General features: G+C 46.6%; 1 protein-coding gene across 2 annotated transcripts in view; it reads left to right on the top strand.

Moving 5' to 3' along the window:
- Positions 1–7,032: 7,032 nt before the first annotated feature.
- Positions 7,033–20,256, top strand: part of LOC122918326 (Fc receptor-like protein 2) — a 60,719-nt gene continuing 47,495 nt past the window's right edge. The window contains exons 1-9 of one of the 2 annotated variants that reach the window (XM_044266644.1): positions 7,033–7,063; positions 8,514–8,534; positions 11,146–11,412; positions 11,668–11,952; positions 13,271–13,558; positions 13,928–14,206; positions 14,515–14,631; positions 19,148–19,175; positions 19,920–20,005. In XM_044266644.1, coding sequence (XP_044122579.1) covers positions 7,033–7,063; positions 8,514–8,534; positions 11,146–11,412; positions 11,668–11,952; positions 13,271–13,558; positions 13,928–14,206; positions 14,515–14,631; positions 19,148–19,175; positions 19,920–20,005 — 1,402 coding nt within the window. The remainder of the gene's footprint in view (positions 7,064–8,513; positions 8,535–11,145; positions 11,413–11,667; positions 11,953–13,270; positions 13,559–13,927; positions 14,207–14,514; positions 14,632–19,147; positions 19,176–19,919; positions 20,006–20,256) is intronic. The other variant, XM_044266642.1, reaches the window with a different exon arrangement.

The following is a 20,256-nucleotide window of genomic DNA, read 5'->3' as shown; positions in this document are numbered from 1 at the left end:
GCCTGGGATTGAGACCTGCCTGGGTCTCCCTGCTTGGCGGAAAGCCTGCTTCTCCCTCTCTCACTCCCCCTGCTTGTGTTCCTTCTCTCACTGTGTCTTTCTCTGTCAAATAAATAAAAAAAATTAACAAATAAACAAAAACCAGCATTGTTAATTAAATACTATCATAATATATTTTAATCTTTTCTTTTTTTTACCATTATTAAGGAGTCTTTTATTTTGAATAAAACTGTAGTAAAAACCATAAGTAAGCCCTCAGAATCCTTTTCAATCACTGATGCACGTTAGGTAGATTCCAAAAATTTTCTATTATTAAAAAAATACTAAAATAAATGTCCTCACACAAATGTATTTCTGTGTTCCCACTAATCCATCTGAAGGAATAATCTGTAAAGCAGGGACTCGGACATTTTAGGTCACGCACACTCTGTGTTTGTGCTGTATACTCTTGAACCAGGGAACACATTACCAATGACACGTGAGAGCACCGTCTGTGAGAAAAAAGTGTCATTGTTATTTCAATTAAAAATGTTACAATGACTCGTGCAACTGAGCATTTTTCCCGTAAATTGACTGTTCATTTGTAGTTCTTCCCTGTTTCCTGTGCTGGCCTTTTGTGCATTTTCTCAGTGTTCATTCACCTCCTTCTTAAAGCTTTTGGAGGAACTACTTATAACTTATACCCAGTGAGGTGTGCATAGTTTAGGTGTTCAGTTCCACTGGTCCGACAAATACACACCCAAGTAACCCAAACTCTTGTTGGGATATAAAATTTCTCCCTCATTCCAGAAACTTCCCTCACATTCCCTGCATGTGATTCTGTTCTAAAAATGTTCTTGCACGTTCTTACAATGCCCTCATGATCTGGGTGTATCCACAGGATATCATATGTACGTTTGGTGTGAGGTAAGAATCTGACTTCTCCTGTTTTGGAATTTTGTATTTATATTATGACTTTACTTTTTGGAATAAAGAAATTTATGTGAGATAGAGATTGAAGTATTTTTTTCAGACCGATATCAATTATCGACTACTGTTTATCAAGTAGTCTGTTCTTTTTTCTTGTAATTCCGTGCTGCCTTATCTCATTCTAATAAAAACTTCCTGTTTAATTCTTCTGCTTGACACTAGCACCATTTGAACATCTGGGCAGGACGACTTTTCCCATCGCTGGATTGGCTCCATACACATCCTCCCAGTGTTCCTCCTGCATGCCCTGGGGCCATCCCACTTCAGGAGCGCTGCACCCACTCTCGCCGGTCCTGGGATGCTCTTCCTCTGCAAGCCTCACAGGCTCTCACCTCCTCAGCTGCCTTTCTCCCTTGCGTTTCTGCTTCTGGCCCATGGAAATGTTTACCTTTTTCTTTCTTAGGACAAATGTAGATTTTTAAATTTCATGTTTAATCTGCCACTATGAAGTGTTTGGACCTCAGGCAGGACTCCAGGAATGAAGTGGGAGCCCCAGGGGACCAGAAGCTTGAACTTTTTTCTGGATTTACACGTGTGTTCTGCCATTTACTAAATCTGCAGTTTTGAGCGAATTGGTTAATTTCTGTGTATTTCTTCATGTTTAAAACTGGATAACAATTGTATCCAATAGATCATGCGGTCTTGTTCATCAGGTAAAATCATTTGTTTAAAGTGCTTCAAGATCAGCTGATGCATCACTGAACTCTATCTCTGGAACTAATAATACACTATATGCTAATTAGTTGAATGTAAATAAAATTTTTAAAAAGGCTTCGAACATCTGAAAAAAAGTAAAATGCTTCAAGGTGTACATGGTACACATCAAATGCTCAAAAAATTATTACGATTCCATTCCAAATTTCCCTTTTTGTTTTTTACAGCACTTTACAGTTATGGGTGTAACACTTCATTTTATTATTTTTACAACTTTAAAATAGTTCAAATACATTTAATTTATTGTATTTCTTAGATAGTTCTTCTGCCAGAAGTTTTAGGTGTTTAAGCCTACATTTCTTACATATTTTGAATCTTGTTCATCACGATTTGCTGGGTGGGGTTTGTGACTATTGATGGGGACAAGTCCAGTCCATGGTGAGTTTCATGACCTATGCTTCTGTCTGTGTCCCTCAAAAGCCGCTCTGTATGTGCTGCTTCTAAGTCCTGGGGATGTCACTGGCCCGGGACCACTTTTTACAACAATTCCTTATCTGGGGCTTCCCGGGGCCCACCCATGGGAGCGGCACAGTCCTGGGGTTCTGATATCTCAGGAGAAACTCTCTATCTCCCCCAGAGTTCATAGAAAGACAAGGTTACTTGTCATTTCTGTGCTGGTGGGTGAATGTTTTTTCCTACCGGGCCACTCTTTTCTTAAAAAGAATGTCTTCTGATGGTCCAAATATTATGTGTCTTGGTTTCAACCTTCTATCATTTGCAGACACAGGGTTTTGCTTCTGAGTTCCAGATAAACTAAATGCTGTGCTCATAAAAATCATCTAGTGTAGTATTTTCTCCTCAGGGCACCGGTAATATCAATTTATACGTGTTAACACTCTGTTTTCACTTCCTTTTTTTTTTTTTTTCTTATCTGTAATGGTGGAAATTTCCCTTCTTTTTTACCTGTTTAATTGTGCATTTAAAAAGTTATGTAAGGGACGCCTGGGTGGCTCAGTTGGTTGGACGACTGCCTTCGGCTCAGGGCGTGATCCTGGAGTCCCGGGATCGAGTCCCACATCCGGCTCCCAGCTCCATGGGGAGTCTGCTTCGCTCTCTGACCTTCTCCTTGCTCATGCTCTCTCTCACTGTCTCTCTCTCTCAAATAAATAAATAAAATCTTTAAAAAAAAAAAGTTATGTAATATTTATCCATCACTGAGTGAATGAATGCACGCTTCCTCTGGCTAGTGAATTACCACCTCCTGAACTAGGAAGGAGTTGTTAGCAGAGCAGGCTAGAAGAATGGGCAAATCCCTTGAAGGGAAATCAAAACCGAAAGCCAGAAGCACAGTCTGAATCTCAGTTCTTGGTCTTCTACCACCAACAGCCAATATTCTACTGCTGGGAAGACGCCCAAGGAAGCTGCCTTGGGTGGCTCTACTAAGGGTCAGTGTTCTCAACGCCCCAAGGGTCCCCTCCACCCAGCTCACACATATACAATTAGAATGGAAAATAGAAAGCTTCAGATTGAATTGTGTTTGATCCCTTGGGGCCCCAACCATGACTGCCATCCCCAGGGAGCCCGGCCTCTAGTCAGGAGGTTCTCACAGACCATGGGAGGTCTGCTTCCTGTTGCAGATTCTGCTCAGATATCTACCCAGAGCCTCACTAAGTCTCCCTGCACCCCTCCCCACCTCAGACTTCAAGACTAGGATCTCCTCTACCTCCCCCCACGGGAATGGCAATGCCTTCTTCAAAAGGGATTAGCAATAATTCCTAGTGACACTGAAGAAAGTGATCCTCCTCATGAAGAAGAAAAATTTGAGGGCTGCCTGGGTGGCTCAGTGGGTTAAAGCCTCTGCCTTCAGCTCAGGTCATGATCTCAGGGTCCTGGGATGAGCCCCGCATCGGGATCTCTGCTCAGCGGGGAGCCTGCTTCCTCCTCTCTTTCTCTCTGCCTGCATCTCTGCCTACTTGTGATCTCTGTCTGTCAAATAAATAAATACATCTTTTTTTAAAAATCCCTTAAAAAATAAAAAGAATTAGAAGAAGAAAAATTTGAGATCTGTAAAACTCCAGGCTCCCAAAACCATCACTACCTGAGTCGAATCTTATTCCTATCTTTCTCAGATTGCCTGGATAATTCTCAGAGAAACTGGGTCTCTCAACCGTCTTCATCTTCACAACTACCAGGAAGGAAGCGGACAGAAGTTTCCGGATATTCTTGGTCTGAATTCCCTGCCATGCTGTCTGGACTATGAAGAGCCCATCAGAATTCTTGGAATTAATGAAATGCTATGTAGAGTCTTCTGGGCAAAAGGTCTGGCTCTGCTTAAATAATACTTAGAGAGTGTCTATTGACACAACATCAAGATTTCCGCCACCCAGCTCTGCTCCAACAAACATTAGCATCTCCAGAAGAATGTATTTCTCACCCTAGACATAAAATGTCATTTGTTGAATATCTAGGTCAAACCTCATTCAACAAAGACCTACCATGTTGTTCAAGACAATTACAGTAACAACTGAAATTACTACCATAGCTGCCCCCACACACACCAGGGTGGTGGCGGTGACAGGACCATATCCACAGCATGTATGCACCAATTCCTGTGGGAAGGGACTTCACACATTATGACATTTAATTCTGTCATTGCAGCCTTGCAGCCCCAAATTCAACCAAATACACCCGGAGATCTCTGAAGTGAACCAGCCTCATTTTCTTATTGTGACTTTCCTGGTAATCAACTTCCTCAAGTGGGAGATGGTATTTATTTTTTTGTGAGTTGTAGTTCATGAAGACTCTGTCTCTCTCAATCCTAACACACACACCCCTAGCCTTGCATCTTGTGTCCCTTCCAAGATACTGAATGGAGTTGGCAGGACACTGCTGCCCCCGTGTCTGACAGGTACCCTTGTGTATGCTGCCACCTGCAGAGTCTCCAAGTCAAGGGTCTACTCGGTCTGTCCCAGAAGCTTTTGTGTCTACAGGTAACTGCTTCTTTCTGGAACCTGCGACTTCCTCCTGCTGGCAGCCAAAGATCCCAGCACACATCTCTCGCTTTGGCCAGTGCACCCCGCCCTACAGTTTCACTTCCACCACTATAACCTTGAACATAAGTTACTTTGTCCTCCAATGAACTGCTGAGCTTCTGGTCTCTGGCCGTGGCCCCTACTTTGCATCCGAGTTTGTGGGCCTGCTAGTTGTGTCCGTCCACGTGTGAATGTCTGCCATCCGTCAGGTGTGACCAGCATCCGGATGGAGCGTGCTGGTCACCTCAAGGACTCGCTGCCACCCCAGTGGCCCACCTACCCACCCTGTGGCCACTCATTTCTCTTCCCCTCTAGCACTCACTTTCACACAAACCACACCTCCCACCATTTGGTAACGCTATGGGAAAAAGCTAATTCTCAACTCAAGAGCCACATGTCCGTACAGGACAGGATGAAACCACAAGCACTTTGAAAAATCGGCTCAGATATCTATGAAAAACCAACACCTACTACCAGCTCTTCCTCCACAATTTGCTTATGCCTTTTTCTGTATTTTCTCCCTTGACTCACTGTCCTCCATCAGAATCCTGTGCTGTGGTGACTGGGCAGGACGAGGAGGAGCCACGGGCCACCTAGAGGCCCTTCCAGAGGCAGGGCTTGGAGAGAAGCTCAGTGGGCAGCTCTGGTGCCAGGGAGAGAAACACTCACCCTCTTCCAAACACAAATAGATCACTCGCCTGTGCAGAAAGGTAGAGTAGCATTGCTTGGTACACTTAGAGGTGAGTGAGGCTTTAAAAAAGGCAGGTCTTGTTTTTTATGAATCCTTTAGAAATATATAAATAGCATGTGTTTATTGTAAGAATATGAGAACACAATGATAAGCAAAATGAGGAAAATAAAAACCACCTTTAATTACATTAGTCGGGGGTACCTGGGTGGCTCGGGGGTTAAGTGTCTGCCTTCGGCTCAGGTCATGATCCCAGGGTCCTGGGATTGAGCCCCATTTTGGGATCCCTGCTCAGCAGAGAGTCTGCTTCTCCCTCTCCCACTCCCTCTGCTTGTGTTCCCTCTCTCGCTCTCTCTCAAATAAATAAATAAAATCTTTTAAAAAATTACATTAGTCAGATATAATCACACTAACACATTGCTGTTTATTGTCCCATACATTTTTTTTAATCGGTCCATTTTGGGGAGGATGGTGTGTGGCAGATAGATTGCTTTGAACAGCCCCTTTCCTTACAGTATATCGTGAACAGCTTCCATTCCTATTTAAATATTCTACAGAATCATTTTAATGGCTGCTTGATAGTATACTGTTTGACACATAATTTATTTTTTAACCTGGTTTTTGGGGTATTTTTTGCATTTCCTTTTTACTTTAAGTGAGGCATTGATGATACGAGGTATGAATCACGTATGTACGTCAGCATTTCCCGAAGGAAAGCTCTGTCTGTGAGGACTGACGACGCTAAGTCTTCACCTGAACAGAAGACGTTGATTCAGTTCACCGCCAGTCAGTCCCCAGGTTACAAATACCAATGATTTTATGATTTACAGTTTCGTGCTCTGAAAGGCCCACAAAGAAACATGTATCTGCCTGTTCAGCCTGCCCCTGAGCGGACTGGGGCACAGGACTCTTACAGGGACCACTTCTCATCAGAACGGGGGAGATAACAGGATCTGGGGGTGTGTACTCTGGAGGGCGTGGCTGCGCTGGGGGCAGATGGCCGTCGAAAGCAGCATGGATTAGAAATACGGGAGAGGACAATGTTTCCAATGATACAGAGCACTTATGAATCTTGGCGACATCGTATTCTAGAAGGCAAGCTATGGACTGAAGAAAAGATCAGCCAGGAAGCCTGAGGGGTTGCACCTCTGGCCCTACTCTCCTGACGAACACTGAGAAGCATTATACGTCACGGTAGGATCCGACAGCGTTTGAGGGCCAGACTGTGGAACGGGGTTGCCTGAGTTTGACTCTTGGCTGTCCCCACTGGAAACGGACCATGATGATCTTGGTCCATTGCTTGCCTTCCCTGCTGCCTGTTTCCCCAGCTGTGTAAAGGGGACTGTGCAGACTCCAGAAGCTTGCTCTGGACATCAAATAACCCCGTGAGTGTGAGGCACCTAGACTGTGTCCAACTCATGCACAGCTGTGTGTGTTAACCATCATCAGTGTTGAGAGAAGGCGGTTCTCTAGCACCTAGAGGACCATCATCATTCTCATAGCACCTATAGGAAAGAAGATTGCGGCCGGACATTGACAAGCCCTTCCACTTCCTTTTTTTTTTTTTTTCTCTCTCTCTCTCTCTAATTGTACAACACTTACTTTGAACAGCAGTTTCCATTCCCTGCATACAGACCCCAGCCTGTGGCTGAAGGAACATCTCTTCTTGGAGAGCTGAACCAAGTCCTCATGCTGCTGTGGTCACTGTTGGTCATCTTTGGTGAGTCCGATAATTGAATTGGGACTGAGGTGGCAGCAGATGGAGGTCTCTAGCTTCTGAAAGTCCTGAGGGTTTATCAGAGCCCAGGACCAGTAGGAATGCTCGGGTGTCTGCTTCGAGCTCAGGGAGCAGAGTCTGAGGCACAGGAGTGAGCTCTGGGCAAGTCAGACTGCAGTGCATCCTTGTCCTTAATGGTCAAGGTCAACTATCTCGGCTGTCCTTGGGTTATAAGCTCCTGCTTTGGTATCTTAGATAATTCATAGAGTAATATGTTCTCATAAATACAGTTTTAATAATTTCAACATTTACTACTTCTCTGTGAAACTATTTAAACAGTTATCTCCAAGATGGGGTTCAGAGATGCATGGACATCCTTCGCTCAGGCTCCTCTGTTAAACCTTGGGCTACCAGGACAGGGAAAGTGCTGTAGGGAAACAAAGTTCCTTTCTCTACATTCAGGAGACCAACCAACATTTGTTAATTAGTAAAAGGGCTCTCACATAAAATATAGCCAGAGAAAAGGAATCTGTTCGAGGCAGGTATGGTCAAAACTGCGTGTGCTGGTCTCAGGCCATCAATAAGCAAGGTTGTGGCAGGACATGCCCTCATGGGTCTTATCAGGACTGCAAGACGTCCATCAGTATTAACTGTCAGGAAGCTTCAGAGAGCTAAAGGTTTATTATTTACAGAGCCTTGAAACTACACAGCACCTCCAGGATCAAACAGCAAGGTCATGGGGAGAGAAACACAGGGGTCTGGGGTTCTGTTCTTATTGGGGTGGAGGCTGGGGTCCCATAGCTTCATGGGCTCCCTCTCTGCTAGTGAATTAAAACAAATGAGTGAGAACTGAAAGCTTGAGAAGAGAATAAACCAAGTGGCCCACATGGTCAGTTATGGAAATCCACCAAGATCTCCAAAATGAAGAAGGCTCAGAGCAGGGGGGAGTGGGGAGGGGGCCCTGCTCTCTGTCTGGTCTGATGGCTTCAGTGTGCTGGGGTCACAGGCTTCTGCGGGTGCCTCGGCGTCAAAGCTTAAGTCATGCACAAAATTGGACCAAGAAACAACTCCGGCTGTCAAGGTTTGCACCACAAACACTGCCTGGGTGTTTCCTGATGAGCCCTTGGTAACGTGGGATACGGTGGTGGACACCTGGGTATGCAGGAGGTTGGTGGGGAGAGGGAAAGGATGAGGAGGTGAGAGAATCACTGAGCATCTGGCTCCGTCCATGGGCACAGCCCAGGTTCTCCCTTTGGAATCACCTGCCTTGTGACCGTAACGAGAGTGGAGGCCGGCTGGTGCTTGAGGGAGATCGTGTTGTTGGTGATAATGGAGTCGAGGAACAGAACAGGGGGTGATGGGGAATTGGGGGAAGTTGAGAAGAGTCATAGAAATGTCTAAATTGTAAGGTCAAACGCTCTGGGCTCACTTCAGATTTTTGATTCCCTCACAGGTCCTCTCAGTGAAGAGGCAGGTGAGTCATCTACGTCTTGTTGTTCCGGGGTCGGGTGTCTCCATCGCCGGGCTCCCATGAGGTCCTTCAGAGAGGGACAAGTACAGGCTGTGGAGATGTTCCAGTGTCGCAGCTCCCCTGGCCCAACCCGCCTCAAGACGGGCCCCCTTGGCTGGGTGAGGACGGCCTGCCTGGCCTGCCCAGGTACAGTCCACCGCCTGGTCACCGCCCCAGCTGTAGGGACTGTGGCATCTGGAAGAGGGATTGTAGGCCAGACAGCCGGCCCCTGGGCCCTTGGGGGAGGACGGTTCTCCAGGCCCTGGGAACACATCTCCTCCACGAGGTCGGGCTGAATGTCTTCACAGCTTTAAGAACAGCTGTTCTCTAAGACACGTCTGAGAGCGTGTGCACGGTGGGAATGGCGGTGGGTCATGGTTGCTCCAGCCCCGGGTGAGGAAGTCAGTGCATTGCCCTGCGAGAGTCAGAGAGCATCTCTTTAGCATCTGCTGTAAGTGCTGGGCTGCCCTTGCTGCGGGAGAGCTGCTGGGGCCACGCTGCAGGACAGGCACACTTTCTGTCCCCAACAGGCAGGCGAGGGTCTCCTAGGCCGATGTCCGGTGGCCCTGGCTCCGTGGCATCGCTGAGCTCTGCATGCTGTCATACCCAGGCTACCTTCCTAGCGTTGTGTGCCTACAGCTGGTCTCACCTTGCTCTTCTTGACTTCAAGCTATGCTCGCCAAAGGAAGTATAGAAACAAGACTTTATTCTATATGTAGAGAGCCTGGCCTGAAGCTAGAGTCGTGGAGGTTTGTTCCCAGGCCTCACCAACACCAGCCACCAAGGGCAAAGTGTTCTTAGGGCTCCAAGACATTGTCTTGGGAGAGCAGACCCTCACCTCACCTTTCATGGCAAGAGAGGAATGGGACGGGGTGCCGGGGGCCGCTGCCGCAGCTCTGGCCCGGAGCCCGTTCAGGAGCAGGACTGTTGCACACACCTGGGCCATAAAAGGTCCTTAGCAACCGACCACAGGCTCACGTAGTCAGCTGCGGCCCGGGCCCATGAGCTTGTCCGTCATGCACCTTTTCAGTGGCTTCTCTAACCATGACACAGAATGTCTGCCCGCTTCCCTGATAGCTTTCTCCCTGGACATTTTCCCAGTGTCTAGATGAAGTCTATACTGGTGGTTTAAAAATCAGCTTGATTGTAAGTTCCACAGCGGAGTCCACAGGGGATCCAGTCTCCACCAGTAAAGGAGAGCGAAAATCTCAAATAAGCTCATTGTTTCTGCAACCCCGCTTTTCTGCCCTTCCAGTTTCATTTTTGATAACCCAGATGGTTTTCCTTATGTCCAACAGGCAAATCTGGTTCTCCTCCTGGAACAGTCAGTAGCACGTTTTCCAAAACTTATGATTCTAAATTTCACGAGCGTCCTGTGGCATGGTGGCTCCGGTTCTGCCGGGGTATTTTATGAGGCACTCCCTCCTTTATATGGCTGACCTCCGTTTCCCTACACTACACATCCAACTTCTGGCCGCCATGCCGCCAGAGAACAGGGGCAGGAGATTTTTGTTCGGGGTATAACTTAGTTCTTCACCTCAAGGTCAAAATCCTCAACTGCAGCCCTGAAAGGTAATGCAAATGTCCCAGACACAGAAGGTGCCCTGCTACCTTAAATACCAGTCACGAGGCAGTCGGAGGCCGGCAGTCCCAGGGGAGGACGCTTACTTTCAGCAATGACTCTTTTCACTACGGTCCGTCCTCTAAGACCTGAACTATGAACGAAAGCTTCCCCACTAATTACTCATGGGCTGGGTGGGGACGTGTTTGGAAACTAGTCAGGTGGGAAGTCCTGAGGTTTGAGGTATGGGGTCTTATTCCAGTAACCAGATACCCAGGCCCCCTAGGCGGTTTCCTCTGACCAGACAAGAAGAAGATGGAGACCATGAACTTAGAGCACAGCGTAGTGCCTTCTAAGGCTGGATCAGAGCTGAGGAGGTGGGAAAGCAGCATGTCCCCTGAGGACCGAGGTCCCCCGTGTGACATCACCAGTAGAGAGGGCTGACCAGGAGGAACTTCGCTCTCATATCCCTGTGAAAAATTAGGTTTACTCTGACATTCCTGCCATTGACCGAATGTTTGTGTCCTCATCCCCAGACTCCTGTGTTGAAACCCTAATCCCAGGAGGATGGTAGCTGGGGGTGGGGCCCTTGGGAACTATAAGGTCATGGAGGTGACGCCCTCAGGATGGGATTAGTGCCCTTAGAAAACGAGGCCGGAGAACTAGAAAGTGAAAATACACAAGACGTCTGCCGTCTTCAGCCCGGAAGAGCGGCCTCACCAGAACCTGACTGTGCCCGCACCTCGATCTTAGACTTTCAGCCTCCAGAACCCTGAGAAATAAATGTCTGTTGTAAATAAGACACCCGGTGTTTTGTTACAGCAGCCCATGCTGACTCAGATACCCCACAGAAAAAAAGAGGACGTGGTGGTCCCAAGTAGGTAAAGCGGGGGGTTGGAACGTCCGTCCTGCCTGAAGGGGAAGGAGCTGCGGTATCCAAGAGCACAGGAAGGGGTCAGGCATCTGGCTTGTGGGAGAAACGGCCAACCCAGCCCCTCACGCCCTCTTTTGCAGACTGGCTGACCCTCGACGCTCCCTCCGTTGTCTTTGAAGGAGACAGCATAGATCTGATGTGCCAGAAGAAAAAGGACTGGTGGGAAATCCAGACCGTGGTGTATTACAGGGATGGAAAACAGCTACAGTTTCCAGACCAAGTCTCCAGCGTTTCCATCCCACGTGCGGCTCCGAGTGACAGTGGCCAGTACTCCTGTTCTGCTACCGCCGGAAAATACTTCCTTCGGAAGTCAAAATCTTCGAGAAGCGTCAGGATTGAAGTACTAGGTAAACGCTTCCCTCCTGTGGGAGCTGGGCTGGATGAGACCAGGGCAGAGCAGGCAGGTCCCTGGGGGGGACGCCTTGCCCCACGGCAGCTGTGAACCAGAGTCCCGCGGTGAGACCGCAGGTGGGAGCCGGTGAGGCAGCCTGTCTGGTCTGAAGGTCATTGTCTGGTCTGAAGTTCACGTTGGCTGGGGTTGCTTTGGAGCAAGAACCACCCAACTTCCTGCTCAGGATGCTTGTGATCCTTCTTCTCTCCAGAGCTGTTTCCACGCCCTGTGCTCACTGTCAGCTCCTACTGGCCCACCGAGGGGAGCCCCGTGACCCTGACCTGTGAGACCCGGCCTGCTCCACAGAGATCAAACGTTCAGCTCCAATTTTGCTTCTTCAGAGACGGCAAAGCTCTGGGGTCTGGCTGGAGCAGCTCCCCAGCGCTCCGGGTCCCCGCCATGTGGACGGAGGACTCAGGGTCCTACTGGTGCCAGGCAGAGACAGCAACTCTCACGGTCAGAAAACAGAGCCTCCAATCCCGGATTCACGTGCAGAGTAAGTACCCGTGGGTCTCAGCGTGGGGAGTCAGGCAGCTTCACTCCTGGACCCTCGTCTTTTGGGTTCTCTTGCAATTCCTGTGCTCGTGGAAAGTGGGATGTGAGCTAGAGAATGGGCGTTTCATAGAAATAACAAATGGGCAAGCTCCTGTTAAAAACAGAGCCCAGTGGAGTGAAGGTGAAGATGGTATTGTCTTTGACTTTATTAGGCATTCGTGAGTCAGCAGGATCCCAGCTAGCAGGCAGAGAGATGCTCAGGGGAGCTGTAGGAAATGCAAGTGTTTATAGGCACCCGGTGGGGGGAGGGGTTCTTAGCAAAATAAAAGAGAGGATTTCCCCAGGCCAGGACAACTTTGGGGGATGAGGAAACTGCCAGGTTTTTGTTGGGTTTTTTTTGTTTGTTTGTTTTTTGTTTTTTTTTGTTTTGTTTGTTTGTTTGTTTGTTTGTGTATCACACAGATAACCTCTTTAGTGCAGAACAGGAAATTTCAGACTGACTTTTAGGAGGTCGCGTTCCCAGGATGGGCTGAAACCGATGAGGTCTTGGTGTGCTGTCTATGAGCACCGGTACTGCATTTGCAGCTGTTTTTCCTTCTGTTTTAAACACTCCTTATAACCTTTCTCTTCTTTATTGAAGTGATATGCACCAGCCATAGCTACACAGATCCCTTCCTGCCATGCTGGTGTTTAGGAGTGAGCTGGGACTTCACCCAGCAAGGTGAAGGCACGGGTTCCCCAGGGGCAAGGCACGGGTTCCCCAGGGGCTCTGCACATCCCCCCACCCCCGGCTTGCAACACAAGTTGGTTTGTTAGAAGGCACCACAGTGCTCCAGAATCGGGGGACACATGAGGCCTCGGAGAAAAGCAGAAAAGCCAGAGGAGGCATTGTAATTCGTGTGGACCCCTTGAAACTGAGGATAATGCAGGAATGGTCATCGATGTTGTTAGTGGGAACAGTGCCTTTCCTGAGGTAGGACTGATGCTACCAGAGACCCCTTCACTCTGTGCAGAAGGCCCCACTCGGCACAGCAACTCCTCCCTGCAGAAATGCTCTCCTGTCCTTGGAGCAGATGACCCGTCGCACATTCGTTAGTGATCCCATGGTATTAGGCAGGATGGGGGGGTGGGACATGCAGTATAAACACCCATATTCTTCAGGAGTCATCACTGTGGATTCCCTTCCTGTGGGCACTTATAATGGATTGCATGAGCCCTGCCCTTATTCCCACTTCAAGCGTCTGCATGAAGACATTCACGGCCTGGTTCCAGAGTCCTCCCCTAGTCCAGCTCCTCACCTGCCGTCTTCGTCTGTCTAGGAGTGCCCGTCTCTAATGTAAGCTTAGAGATCTGGGCCCCCAGGGGCCCGGTGATCGAAGGAGGGAGCCTGGTCCTCCTCTGCTCTGTGGCCAAAGGCACGGGAAACATCACGTTCTCCTGGCACAGAGAGGCCACAAGAACCAGTGTGGGAAGGAAGACCCAGCGTTCCCTGTCAGCGGAGCTGGAGGTCCCGGCTGTGCAGGAGGGCGATGCCGGCCGCTATTACTGCAGAGCTGACAACGGCCATGACCCTGTCCAGAGCCAGCTGCTGAGCGTCTGTGTGAGAAGTGAGTTGCACTCTGAGTCAGCCCAGACAGAAACCCCAGACCAAGGCCATGGAGTCACATGCCAGGGGTCAGCGGCAACCGGAGGCTGGGTCACCCCTGCAAGTTAGACAGCAGCATCCTTCTTTCCGTGCGAGAGAACGTAAAGGGGGGCTGGATCGGCTTAGAAAAAAGCTGATAATGACAAGGGACCGTGTCTTTAGACAACAGCCCAGACTCGATATCCCCCCCAATACTAAAGACATTGTTAAGAATCTTGGGAGACACACAATGACCAAGGGGCCAGGGCCTTCACTGACGTCCTAGTCTGGGGGGTCTGTGTGTCTGCTATGGCCTCACGAATCCTCTCCACCGGCCCCTTGTCTCCCTCAGGTCCAGTGTCCCACCCCGTCCTCACCCTCAGGGAGCTGGGGCCCCAGGCCGGGGTGGGGGACGTGGTGGAGCTTCACTGTGAGGCCCAGAGAGGCTCTCCCCCAATCCTGTACCAGTTCTACCATGAGAATGTCACCCTGGCGAACATTTCGGTCCCCTCTGGAGGAGGAGCGTCCTTCAACCTCTCTCTGACCACAGAACATTCTGGAAATTACTCCTGTGAGGCCGACAATGGCCTGGGGGCCCGGCGCAGTGAGGTGGTACCACTCAACGTCACAGGTAGGTTGACGGTCCCTGGATACAGGAGTGTTAATGAACAACAGCTCTGCCCCAGTAGTCGGCACTGGTACCATATCGGGCTGTTGGAAGGTAGGTGGAGGTCCAAGTGATGTATACTCTGTGTGGGAGTTTGGAGAAGGTGATCTCAGTGCCTGGCTGCTCCTCTTCTCTCCACAGCAACCTGGAAAGTACACATCATACTCAGATAATGTGTGAAATTATATTAACCATTCCTGCATAGTACTGCACAAGGATTCCAGGATGCAAGACTTGACCCTCTAAGCCTGATGTACTGTGTCTTCCTGTAGGGACCGGTGGCTGCAGAAGAGACCATGTCACAGCCAGAGTTCTCGGGACGCTGTGTGGTGGCCTTGGTTTTATAGCTGCTGCTCTGCTCTGTTATTACTGGTCCCACAAGATAGCAGGTTGGTTATTTACCATTTGTTTTGATTGCCTTTCATTGTTGTGAACTTTTCTATTACTGAGACAGATTGGATTTGAAAAAAGGAAGAAAGAAAACCTCCCCAAATCTGATTAATTATTTTACACTTCATGATTTTCTAAGGTTTCATGCAGTGGGCAATGCTGCCATATTACTCATTTTAGAATATGTCATGTTCCCCTGTGTAGAGATTAAAACCATTAACACAAGTCCTTCATGCTTGCCTTTTAAATAAAAATGTCCAATTGTTAAATTATCTAATAACTAATTATTTAATAATCTTCAATAGACATATTCAGTTTATATGCAGTGGAGTAAAACATAAGTAACTGGATTTAAAGAAAGGAAAACAATTTAGTACACTTTTCTCCTTTATTTATTGATTTTCTTATGTTATGTCACTATATAATACATCATTAGCTTTTTGCTGTGACTGGTGATGGCTGGAGGGTGGGGCCTCGACTAGGACTCTCAGCTAGAACACAGGTACAACCTCTCAGTGTGGCCTGGACCCTTCGTAGCATGATGTTACAGGGCAGTCAAACATGTTACATGCTGGCTTCCCTTTCAAAAGCAAGTGTGATAGCCAATCTGCAATGTGTTTTTCCACCTAATTTCAGATGACTTGGTTTCACTGGGTCCCTAATAAACTTGCTGGGATGCAAGGAGAGGGATCACAGCTTCCACCTCCAAATGGAGATCTCAGTGTCAAAGAATTTGCAGCCATATTTTTAAAATTTCCAAACAAACCTCGACACATTCCAGTCCGTGCCTCCCCACCCCACCAGACATCCTGAAGCTCCAGCCCCTGGGCCACCCTGTCTGGCCTTGATAAATCCCCCACAGGACCAGCGGTTCCAGAGCTAGCCCTCTTTCCCAGAGCCTCATAGTTCTTCTCTATCCTATCGCCTCTTCAACCCTATAAATAGACTTCCACCAGTATTTTGTCAAATATTTCCAGTTCTCAGAAGAAAGGTCTGTTCAATTTCTTCTTCTGTCATCATTGGAAGCATCAAAGCACCAGCTTCACTAACCAACACTCCCACAAAGCTGCTGTGCTTTCCTCATGACTGTGTCTCTGCTTTATTTGTAGGACCAGGAATTTTGAGGACTCCTCTAAGTGACATCCCATTCTGACCCCTACTAATATTCTGCTAGCCAAGACATGTTACCTATGACCAATTATTGCCTCTGTTGTGTATGGCAAGCTTACACATATTATCCATAACTATAAGAAATAATTTTTAAGTGTGTTTTATGGTCCAGGCTTAATAATCTTGTGGAAGTTAAGTGGGCAGCCTTGTTCACACAGACACTAGAAGGCAGAGCTAAGACTGGGTCCACTCTGACCTGGGCACGAGCCTCAACCTTGCCTGTAGAACCTCATGAACTTAACTATCCTCCTCTTGCATGTTTCCCTGATTTCCCCCAGCTCCCCCTCTTCAGTGAGTGTCATTTATTAATCTCTAAGATACAGGACAAGCATAGGGCACAACAGAAATGCAAGATAAACTTTAAAGCTTGCAAAATGCTTCCTTAGACCTATTAGCTACCACAGGATCAAAGAAATTTTGGAAACTCATCAGATAGTGCAAATGTAATTCAATTTTTTCAAGTCCAACGGAAGCTATATTTTTTTAAACAGAGCATTCAAGACTCAGGAACTGTGATACTGTTTTTTTTTTTTCTTTCATTATAGTTTTTAACTGATAGAAATATGAGGCTATGGAGAGGTTGTTTGTTAACATAAAATGATTTCTCACTCATCCATACTGATGAATTCTCTCACTTTTCATCTATATACCAATATACTATTGATTCTTTCAAATATAGAAACAATCTACAAAACAAAAAAAATTATCTTCTCCTTTTCAATTTTTATGCAAATTAAATTTTCATGTCTAATTATATGCTCAAGGACCTCTGGTATCTTATGTGGATAGCTTGTCAGGTTCCTGTTTTTGAGGGAAATTGTCTAGTATTTCGCTGCTATGTAGTGTAAATACCTCTTTTAATTAAGTTCCAATTCTTTTAATTAAAACGCCTCTTTTAATTAAGTTCCAGCGTTCTTATTTTATTAAGACAATTTCTCAGAAACTACTTTAAATTTTTGCTAATATTTCATTGGTATCTGTGATGATGATCATATATTTCTCTTTTTCAGGTATTAAATCAACTAATTATATTATACTAGAATACCTAATATTGACTGATCTTTGCGTTCTTCATAAAAATCCAATTATAGTGATGCAGTTTTAATATAAACCAGCAATCTTTTGAAGGGTTTTTTTTTTCCCCATTAATAGTAATGTTGACACTTGCCAGATTTGTTGTTATTGTGATCTTTTCTGGGTTTCGTACTCACCGTTACAAAGGAAGCTCAACATTTTCCTTCTTTTTGTGTGTCTTACGTGTTCTGGAGTAGTTTACATGGTAATGTAATGATCTGTTTTCTCAAGATTTTGTGGGACTTCCCTGTGGAAGCTGTGCCTGGTGGGTTTTGGGGGAGCAGGTCTTTGATAGCTATTGCCGTCTCTGCTCTTGTAACTAATCTTGTGAGAGGTGCTGCTAGTGCTTACTGACACCCAGCCCTCCCGTACCTCTGGGCGCACGGACAGCTGCATTTCTCTGTCTTCTCGAAGCGAGATGTGGCCAGAGGAATGCGGGCAGAAGCCACTTGCACTGTTTCCTGTCAGAAGCATTTACCAGCGAGGTGCTGATGTCCCATTTTCCTTCCCATGCGCTGGTGCTCATGCAAACGCATGCAAGGTTAACAGTGTCTCTAGATGGTATGGCCTCCAGCAGCCTACGTCTCCGAGGGACTCCGTCCCTGAGTGACAGAACCTCCAGCAGATTTCTGACAGGTCTGCAACACGAGTGGGAAATTTACAAACCTTCGCTGTTATAAACCCCTGCAAACCGAGGTTGGTTTGTTCAGGTAGCAGAGCGCACTCCATCCTGTCCGACCACCACACTCTGCTCACATTTTCTTTATCTTCTGGGGAATTTCCCTAGAACATTGTCTGTTTTATCTAGGGTCGCCAATTTGCTTCCTTAGAATTGAGTGAAGTGGTGTCCTAGGGTTCTTCTACGTTCCCCATGGCTGCACTTACCCTCTGTGCCTTCTCCTTTCACATTCTCAAGTGGCATAGAAAAAGGAATATTCACCCCTTTTGATTAAAAAATGAAGCTGCTAGAATGATTTATTTGATCTGTCCATTTGCTTTCTAATTCTGAAATTTCTGCTTTTATCTTTGTTAAGTGGTTGCATTCTGTTCTTGTTAGTCTCATTCTTTAGAACAAATGAGACATTTAAAAGATTTGCTTTCCCTTGTCTTATATATTTATATATGTATTTAGTAGCTTAAGACTTAATTCCCTAAAATGTATATGTTACAGATATATCCAGATTTCTTCACAGTTCTATTATGAATTTCCAGTTACACTAAGATCAGAGAAGATTGTTTATACCATATTCATTTTTTAGAATATTTTTGAAGTTTCCTTTGGGAGCCAAGATATCATCGAGTTTTGTTTTTGTTCAAAAGTGCTTTGGAAGTAGATCAAAGTCCACTTCAAAAATAATTTACTCAGGAAGGAGGTGTTAGAATCACACACATATACCGATTTCATACTGTTTGAAGATGCCATCCCTCGCCTTATGGTGGAATGACTTTTGGCTTGGTAGAAAATCCTGAGATCTTTCTTCCTTTCCTTGAAGAAAATAAGTTAGTTCTTCCTTCTTTAACACTGTATCCAAAAACTCTGATCAAGCTGGAGAGCTGGCTATATTACTAGGCAACGTTTTCCATGATTGCTGAGCCGTCTCTAAACTAGAAGGGCTCTGAGTAGGGTGATGCTGGGTAAGAAGCACAAACGAGCACATCCCCAAATGCAGCATGACTCTTGAGACTGATTATGTCCCTCGTAGTGGCCTCTGCTCCAGCCATGTGCACTTGTCCCCTGAGCTGTTACTTGAAGGACCAGGAAAGAGTTCCTTGGCCACTGGTGACACAGCTGACACGTCCAAGCTGCTCTGCTGTATTTCTTGTTCTGCATCTCTCTGTAAAGCTAGGTGGTATGAAGGAGATCCCAATGGGTCTTACAAAGGTCAACATCAAGCCCTACCCCAAGACCATGCTTTAGAGTGGGGGTTGCAGTACCAAAACGTTTAGAAAGTGAGAAGGTTCCACCTGAATAAGGAAGCCAGTAAAGTCATCAGCAGTCAACATATATTTTGCAATAATTGAAAGAGCAATAAAAATTCCGGAAAGAGTGACCTATGCCTGTGAGGTTTGCCATTGGAAGTGGCATGTTAGACCAGTAGGATTATCCAGCCAACGGTGCTGGAGAAAATAAGGAGTCCTCAGGATGCAATGCAACTGGACCCCTACTCTGAATCTTATGCCCACCAGGACCACATGTGGTTAAGTCGGGGGAAAGTTTCAAGAGATAAAGATGTCTCCCCTAAAACGAATGTTCCTTTATCTGCTTTTTAGGAGGACGCTCTGCCCCACATGCACCCAGGTGAGAACTTTCCTATTCAAAATGGGAACTCTAGAGAACCTCTCCCTTCATGATTTTCCATTGTGAATCATGCTCTTACTACTTGCACAGGTCACACAGTATCTTTCTGTGACACTCAGCCATGTCTGTGTTCATTACATTTGTGGATCAGGTGCTATCTCATGGTGGCCCATGTGACAAGGTGCTATCTTGTGTAGGAGTCAAGATTTCTAAATTAGTTTACTAATTCACATTTTCAAGATTATTTATGGAGTACTTACAATGTATGAGTAAGTTCTTGTCAGACTTTGAAAGGTGTGAAAACATGCATAAAATGGAGTTTATTTCCACAGGTGACATATTGTCTTATGAAGAATATATGATACATACAGTATACAAAGGAGAGAGATAAACTGATGAAAAAGAAGCAGATGAAGTTCTAGGAGACCTTGTGAGAGAAGAGATTAAAGCTGAGGCAATATTGTTCTCTTGTTTATAACTTTTGAAAAAGCTAAAGATGAGGAATCGAACATTTTTGCCAGATCAGAGGGGCCATCCTATAATAAAGTACTCTGTGATTCTGTGGCCTGTCTCTGGCTGCCCACCTAAAAGACCACACCCTGAGAGGCTAGACTAAGAGCCATCAAACCATCTGAGCCAAGTGCCACATCTGCCAGGCTTCTCCCACATTCTCCCCAGCCTGCCTCCTCTGTGTTCTCGCTCTTGCTCTGGAGACTATCATGTAGTTAGTTTGCTTTTTCTCAGAGACGCTTCCAGTGCAAACCCTCAAGAGTCCACCCATGCCAGCTCACTCCCCAACATAGAGGAGCTGCAGCTAGACTATGTCAATGGTGAGTCTCCCCCACTGGAAGGGGCTCCAGGGCTGCAGCAGGGAGGGAAGAGGAAAGCAGGTAAGAAAACATGACGAGATCTGCACGCCCTGGTGCCCCGAGTCCCAATCTCAATCAATAAATGACCCTCAATCAATAAATGACCCTCATGTTGGGGTTGGGAGGACAGTCACAAAGCAGGAGTCTGGGACAGCACATATAAAGTTTGAACCCCATGCCCATGGATGTCTTTGAACCAATGTCTTTTCCCT

The sequence above is a fragment of the Neovison vison genome, chromosome 10 (assembly GCF_020171115.1).
Source record: "Neovison vison isolate M4711 chromosome 10, ASM_NN_V1, whole genome shotgun sequence".
In the NCBI taxonomy this organism is placed as follows: domain Eukaryota; kingdom Metazoa; phylum Chordata; class Mammalia; order Carnivora; family Mustelidae; genus Neogale; species Neogale vison.
This window is presented reverse-complemented; position numbering and strand designations above follow the sequence as displayed.